This window comes from Gorilla gorilla, chromosome 13, assembly GCF_029281585.2.
Source record: "Gorilla gorilla gorilla isolate KB3781 chromosome 13, NHGRI_mGorGor1-v2.1_pri, whole genome shotgun sequence".
Lineage (NCBI taxonomy): Eukaryota > Metazoa > Chordata > Mammalia > Primates > Hominidae > Gorilla > Gorilla gorilla.
The window spans coordinates 43,255,230-43,263,453 of record NC_073237.2 but is presented as its reverse complement, the minus strand read 5'-3'; the positions used below and the strand labels follow the sequence as shown (position 1 = coordinate 43,263,453).

The 8,224-nt window shown below is 43.1% G+C and overlaps 1 protein-coding gene and 1 pseudogene across 1 annotated transcript; both read right to left on the bottom strand.

Annotated features, from left to right (window-relative positions):
• Window positions 1-570, bottom strand: LOC115935831 (interferon alpha-10-like). Its single transcript, XM_031014720.3, has one exon. The coding sequence runs from the start codon at window positions 568-570 to the stop codon at window positions 1-3; it is 570 nt and encodes a 189-aa protein (XP_030870580.3).
• A 2,963-nt stretch (window positions 571-3,533) lies between these two features.
• Window positions 3,534-4,140, bottom strand: LOC129524476 (interferon omega-1-like; annotated as a pseudogene).
• Between the last annotated feature and the right edge of the window lie 4,084 nt (window positions 4,141-8,224).

Below are 8,224 nucleotides of genomic sequence, written 5' to 3'. Positions count from 1 at the left end.
TCAATCCTTCCTCCTTAATCCTTTTTGCAAGTTTGTTGAAAAAGAGAAGGATCTCATGATTTCTGCTCTGACAACCTCCCAGGCACAAGAGCTGTATTTCCTCTCCATCAGATAAAGAGTGATTCTTTGGAAGTATTTCCTCACAGCCAGGATGGAGTCCTCATTCATCAGGGTAGTCTCTTCTACCCCAACCTCCTGTGTCATACAGGCTTCCAGGTCATTCAGTTGCTGGAAAAGTTCAATGTAGAATTTCTTTAGGAGGATCTCATCCCAAGCAGCAGATGAGTCCTCTGTGCTGAAGAGATTGAAGGTCTGCTGGATCATCTCGTGGAGGACAGAGATGGCTTGAGCCTTCTGGAACTGGTTGCCATCAAACTCCTCCTGGGGGAATCTGAAATCATGTCTGTCCTTCAGGCAGGAGAAAGGAGAGATTCTTCCCATTTGTGCCAGGAGTATCAAGGCCCTCCTATTACCCAGGCTGTGGGTCTGAGGCAGATCACAGCCTAGAGAACAGATGGATTTGTAGCTGAGCACCAGCACGGCCATCAGTAAAGAAAAGGACAGGGCCATTGGGATGTTGCAAATGTTGCTAGGCTACTTGAGATGGGTAACCTTGAACCTTGGCCTCTAGGTTTTCTGAAGACTTGGCTCTGTGCATAGGTCTTAAATAGTGAACATACTAATTTCCATTTTCTAAATGCCCTAGTTTTACTTTCTATCTCTGTTTTTGCTTTCTTTATGCACTCTCTACATGTGTTTACAGATGTTTTTCATTTTTTTTCATCATTAACTATTTTTCCTCTGCACTGAAAGCCTTTTATGGTTTTTTTTCTAATTGAAATCTTCATGAAATTTTAATAACACAGATTTGGCATATCCATTTATGTATACTATGAATACCTCTACTTCACAGATAAAAACTATAAAGTTTGCTCTTTTTAGTCAATGTAAAGTTAAGAATGACAGAAAAGTTAAACTAAAATCTAAGTTTAAAAGTTATTGACATTTAATTTAATTTGATAAGTATATTTGTGGAATAACTTTTAATGTAATTCGTTCATGTAAATTTTGTATCAAATTACATATGCAAAATAAAAATCTACATAAATACATATTAATAATATTAATGTAATTACATAATCATTCAAAACTGCTAAAAATATGAATCAATAATTTTTAAAATTTTTTCTCATACTGTATGAAGCTTTGAATTTTGCTTAGTATGAGAAAATAATTTGTAAATTTCACTAGCCGCAGTATTCATCCAGATATTGCCAACCTTTTTTCTTTTCAGCACTTGACATAAATATTGATGTGTTGAATAACTTTACTTGAAATAAATGATATAATATAAGCTATTTGCATTGAATTCTCTAAGTCTACAAAACATCCTGAAGAACTGAGGATCAAACATAAGCAATAATCATAAGATAGTCAATGGCAGCCCAAAAATATGCAGGTTAAAGTCACATATTATGATAAGACTTTAAGATCAAGCAAAAATGGACAGAAAGTCCTCCAATCACAGTCATCTATTTGCCATAGGTTTGTAACACTGATCTTGCTAATATTTTGTTTATCTTCATGAACTCAATATCAGTGCTTCTCATGTGATACACTAGAAAATCCAATGAGAAGGATGTATATTAAGCAATGAAATTTTGTTGGACAGAGTTGTTAGAGAATCACAAACTATTGTAATATATTAGGTTTGTTTATACTACGAGAACCATTAGAAGAAGTATCACATAGACATATGTGACTTAGAAAATATTATCATGCAAAGAATTAACTTTCAGAGTGGTCCTGAACTCTGGCTCTACTTTTTTTTTTTTTGCATCAGAAGTTTTTTTTTTGCATAAGAAGTTTTTTTTTTTGCGTAAGTAGGCCCTATAGGTACTGAACCCTTAAATGGAATGAGGTCTGCTTTAGCAAATCAGCTATTTAGTAAGTAGAGTTTTTACTAGTTTCTCATTTTTTCTTCTAATGGAAAGTGTTCAAGAATGAAGCTATTTTGCTTCCTCATGGCCATATTTGCTGGGATTGTAATAGATAATGACAAAAATTTCCATTCAGTGTTTACTGAGAGTCAGTAATGCCCATTTAGTTTACTGCTAAAACCACTGGGATTCTAGTTATTTTAAAGTGCATGTAGATCTGGGGATTCAAGTTGCAAGAGCAGCATAATATCATCCTTTGCCTAGCACTATATTAACTATTTATGACTTCATCTCTAATCTGTCCTCTACTTTGTTATAATAGAAAATAACTAGCCTGGTGTCAAATACAGAGTCACATATCTAAATTCAAACTCTCCAATTCACACAGTTTATAGGAGTCAGACAATTTACTCTTCCCAAAAGTATGGAATAATAGCCTCTCTCCCGCAAATAATCCTAAATCTTTCCTTCCGTGGATCAAATCCCGAGAATGTGTATGTGAACTGTGAAGACTTGTGACATCATTTTTCCATCATTTATAAATTTCAGCTTTAAATCATGTGATAGTCTTTTGATGACACTGGTAGAAAATGAGCCGGTTTACATAAAGGTAGAGATTATGAAATGGATCAATTTTAGAAAATAACCAAACACATATTATTATTCATTATTTTAAATAATTCATTTAAATTCTTTATATCATTGAACAATTAAAATATTCTACATTGTGAAATGTGCACAGGGGTTTCCATAATAGAGGGCTTTCATTTCAGAAATGTATATTTTGTACATTGATTTAGTAGTTGATCCAGTCAACACATTTTTATTGAATTTTGGGCTCATCTTTTGTATCAGACCCTGAGAATACAGGGCAATTTGCCCAAGTTATTATTCTTAGTCTTTGAAACACTGGGGGAGAGAGTATTTTTTCTTTGTTCACTTGAGATTGTATTGGGAATTTTTGCATATTCATTGTTTATGTTGTATTTTACTGTGAAAATTGGTTTTTCTATACTTTGATTTCTTTCATTTTCACATTCAGGTTAGTGTCAATGAAAGAATACAAATATAATTTTTAAATGGACTATACAATTGTTCTATGTGGCATTCACAACAGCAAATATATTTATATTTCTCACTTCACTTTTCCTAGAAGGTAAAAGTGGTCTGATTTTTCATCTTAATTTATGGGCACAAAAAGAAAACAAATGTATGTCTAAATGTGATAAACATGTAAGAGGAGAAATACCTAATGTAAATGACCAGTTAATGGGTACAGCAAACCAACATGGCACATGTATACCTATGTAACAAACTTGCATGTTGAGCACATTTACCCTGAAACTTAAAGTATAGTAAAAAAAAAAAAAAAAATGACCAGAAGGGAACTTAGAAAATATCTTGAGACAGATGAAAATGAAAACACAACATACCAAGACGTATGTGATGCAGTGAAAACAGAGCTAAAGGGGAAAATGAAAGCTGTAAAAGCTTATATTAAAAAAGAAGAAAGACCTCAAACCAATGAACTAACTTTACAAGTTAAGGAAGTAGAAAAAGAAGAAATAAACACATAGCAAGGAAGAGGAAGAAAATAAGAAAGACTAAAGCAGACCCCAGGTCTTCATCCTTACTTCTCAGTCCTTGCAAGTTTGTTGATGAAGAGAAGGATTTCACGATTCCACTCTGACAACCTCCCAAGCACAGCCACTGTATTTCTTCTCTTTCAGGTAGATTCTCTGGATTCCCATGGATTCCCTGGAAGTACCTCCTCAAGGCCAGTGTAGGGCCCCAATCACCCCCACAGATTCTTCCTCTCCTGTTGCCTGCCCTAAGCAAGACTCCGGGCATTCTAGCTGCTGATGAAATCCAGTGTGGAGCTGGTCCAGGAGGGTCATGTTCCAGGCAACAGAGGAGCGCTCTGTGGGGAAGAGGCTGAAGATCTGCTGAAGCATCTCATGGAGGACAGACACGGCCTGTGCCTTCTGCAAATGGCTGCCATCCACATCTCCAGGAGGAACCTGAAGTCTCTTCTGTCCTTGAGACACAAGAAAGTGGAGATTCTCTGCATTTGGCCCAGAAGTGCCAAGGTGTTCCTGCTAAGTAGGCCATGGTTCTGAGGCAGGTCAAAGCCCAGAGATCCAACAGGGCCACAGTGGCAAAGCAGCAGGGCCACCAGTAGAAGAAGCAGTAGGACCATTGGGAAATGAGGGTGCTGCTGGCCTAGCTGAGCTGGCATCTGGATGAACCCTGGACTCCAGGTTCTCTCAAGGCATTCTTTTTATGCATGGCTTATAGTTGGAAACAAATAGTTTTCAGTGTTGGCCAAGATGGCCGACTGGAACCTGCTAGTGTGTGCCACTCTCATGGAGAGAAATGGAAGGGGCAAGTAAATACAGCACCTTCAACTGAAACAACCAGGTACACACATTGAGACTCAAGACGACAGCTTGACCCATGGAGAACAGAGCAAAGTAAGGCAGGAAGAATACCCATCCAGGAGTGAAACAGAGCCAGGGGAGCCTCTCCTGCCCAGGAAAGTGGTGAGTAAGTGAGCAGCCCTGGGGACCCACGCTTCTCCCACAGATCTTTGCAATCCTCAGGTCAGGAGATCTCCTAGTGAGCCCACTCTACCAGGGCGTTTAGTCTGACATGCAGGGCTACGTAGGGTTTCAGCAGAGCAGCCGCTCTCGCATGCATGGGTACCCTGGAGCCTTAGATACCCAGGCCTCCCCACAAAAGAAGCTATAACTCCAGCCAAGCAGGAGGCTAGACCCCTGCACATACCCGTAGGAAAGGGGTTTCATCCAGGGCGTTGGGCAGTGACAAGCGGCAGGCCCACCTTCCATGGCCTGTCTCAGGGTAAGACCCACTGGCTTGGGAATCCAGCCAGCAACTGGTAGCCGCCTCATACCTCCCTGACAAGGAGCCCCCAGCGGCAGGGGGTGGGCTGCCATCTTTGCTATTTCACAGCCTTAGCTATTGGAGCCTTTGGGTTCTAGGGAGTCCAAGGCAGCTAGGAACTGGAGCAGCCACCCAGCACAGCCCAGCAGTTCTACAGAGAAGCAGTCAGACTGCTTATTCATGTCGATCCCAAATCCTGTTTCTTTTCACTGGGTGGAATCTCCCCACTGGGGTCTCCAGTCACCTCCACCACTGTTTTCTGGTGGACAGCAGTTTCAAATATCCCTGGGATGGCACTCCCAAAGGGAAGGGTAGGTTGCCATTGATGCTGTTTAGCAGCCTTAGCCATTCTTGCAAATGCCATTCTTTTGTGCTGGTGGTGGTAGCAGACCCCCAGCACAGCACAGCTGCTCTACCAAAAAGTGGCCAGACTGTTTCTTCACCTGATTCCTTGATGCTGCTTCTCCTCAGTGGGCGGGATATCCCCACCAGGGTCTCCAGCCACCTCCTGCATGTATGTTGCAGGAGACAACAGGTTGTACCTCTTTGGAACAGAGTTCCCAGGGGGAGGGGCAGGCCCCATCTTCACTGTTTCATAGCCTTCACTGTTGATATCTTCAGGTACTGAAAAATGTGAGGTGACTATGGTCTGGATTGGACCCCCAGCATATTGCAGCAGCCCTATGGAAAAGTGGCCAGGCTGTGGGTTATGTGGGTCCCTGATCCCCTATCTCTTCACTGGGTGGGTCTGCCAGGCCTAGGTCTGCAGCTACCAGCTGGGGCTATTGAGCCAATAGGAGCTCTGCAATTCCCTGGAACAGAGATCCCAGTGAAAATGGTGGGTTGCCGTCTTTGCTATCTCACAGCTCTTGCCCTTGCTGTCTCCAGGCTCTGGGGAGTCTGTAGGGAACAGCGGCTGCTCCAGATTCCCAAAACAGAGCAACTGCCTCACAGAAGAGTGGCCACACTGTTCTCCACGCAGTTCCTGGTTGTCACCTCTCCTCTGTGGGCAGAGCCACCTGACCAGAGACTCTAGCACAGGCACCCTTCCCCTGCCTCATCTCCTCAATCAGGCAGTCCAGCATTTCTCCAAGGAAGAAATCCCACAGTCAACCCAGAACCCATCCACCACTACTGTTACAGTGGGACAGCCCCAGCATCCCTCCGGCTGGGGAAGGAACAAAGGGCCTAGTCACTACACTGGCACCTCCAGCACATCATAGCCACTATACGAAGAGGAGTCCAGCCCCTCTTCGCTGAGAATCCCCATCCCTATTCTTCAGGAGGCAGGGCCCCCAGCCCATGACTGCAAAACAGTCACCCTACCCACGGCTGAGCATATCCACTGGTAGTTGACTAGAGTTTCCCTGGGGAGAGACTCCCAGAGCCATCCTACCTCTGCCACTGCCACAGCAGCAGTTTTATCCCTGCTGCCTGGGGTCTGGGGAAGAGACAAAGAGTCTGAAGCTCTTTATTTACAAGTTTACAGCACGACACAGTTACCTAAACTTCCAGCACACTGCAGTTACCACATGGTGAGGAGAACAGTCTCCTGCTGGTAAGATTTCCACCTCCTGTTTCCCAAGAAGTGAAGTCCCATACTTACACCAGCAGTGCAGCCACCCCACTCCTCTGGCTAAACACTCCCATTAACATGGCTTCACATTTCTTGTAGGTGGCGACCCCAGGGGCAACAGAAAGCCTGTCTACCATTGCCTCTGCAGCGGTACTACCCCAGCTACCTTGGAACTAATGAAGGAGCAAGACCCCAAGTGCCTTATGCATACCTCCAACAAGCTGCTGTCAACCCAAGAGAGGAGGCCAGTCTGTCTCCCATTGGTCAACCACCCACCCCTCACATCACCAGGCAGGGAACCCCTCGCTTGGGCCCACAGCACAGACACCCCCATCCCACGCTGAATGCACTGAGTGATTGCTCACCTGCATCTCTGTGGTGGAGCGCACTGGAGACAAGCAAAAGACCCTCAGTTACAACTACTACTAAGTTCTCTTCCTTTAATGCCTCCAAGTCAGGGAGAAAACACTAACCCTGGGATCACCTCAGAGCTGTTGTGTGCAGCCTGGGAGTGCCAAGATAAAAACTACAGTCGGCACTCAAGTGGGAGAGGAGCCCACACTTTCATAGCATTGAGAAGGAGCACGGCTGCAAATGTGAGGAAATATAGGGGAGCCACATGAGTGAGCAAGAGCCTGACAAGTGACCACTGCACCTAAGAGTCACCTACTAGGTCATGCCCAAACCTTCAACACTAAAAAGTCTCACTAACACACCCTCATTAACCAAAGACAAGTCAGCATCAAATAAAGACCCTGCACAAAGCTGCAGCCCTGAGAACACATCCAGAACCGAAGTCTATTTATTGATTGAACTCAAGCTACACTCCCATATGTAGAGATGAGAAAGAACCAATGGAAGAACTACAGTATCTGAAATGGACAGAGTATCTGATGTCCTCCAAATAATCTCACTAGTTCTCCAACAAGAGTTCGTAACCATAATGGGTTAGCTAAAATGACAGAAATATAATTCAGAATAGGATAGAAAGGAATTTCATTGAGATTCAGGAAAATGATAAAACCTAAACCAAGGAAACTAAGAATCACGATCAAAGGATAGAGGAGTTGACAGACAAAATAGCCAGTATGAAAAAGAACCTAACAGACCTAGTAGATGTACATCCTACAAGAATTTCACAATGCAATCACAAGTATTAACAGCAGAATAGACCAAGCTGAGGACAGAATCTCAGGACTTGAAGACTGGCTCTCTGAAATAAGACAATCAGACAAAAATAAAGAAAAAAGAATGAAGAGCAATGAACAAAAGCTCCAAGAAATAGGGGATTGTATAAAGAGGCCAAATCTAAGAATCACTTGCATCCTTTAAAAAGACAGGGAGAAAGCAAACAACTTGGAAAATATATTTCAGGATATCATCTATGAAAACTACCACAACCTTGATAGAGAGACCAAAAGTCAAATTCCCTTGAAGTTCTACACCCAGATTGACCAGCTGTTCTAATTCCTAGTCTAGCACAATCCATAGAGGAAGGGATAAGTTAGGAGGCCCCGGGGAGGCTGGGCAGGCTGGAGGAAAGGGACACATCCTGACCCTTTGTCTTTCCCCATAGCTGTCCCTTGCCCCAAGACGACATGTCATGCCTGAAGCTGGGAGTATTTTCTCTCTCCACGATACAGAAGTTAAGGAAATGGGCTAATTCCAGTAGCGGGGTCAGTTCTTTCTTGGGAAGAGCCTCTTTTTAGCTATGAAGATAAAACTCCTGCCAGGAGGCCTGCTTCTGCATTAATAACCTGCTCTCCACAGACTTGGCTGCTGTCTCGGTGCACTTTGACCAGTT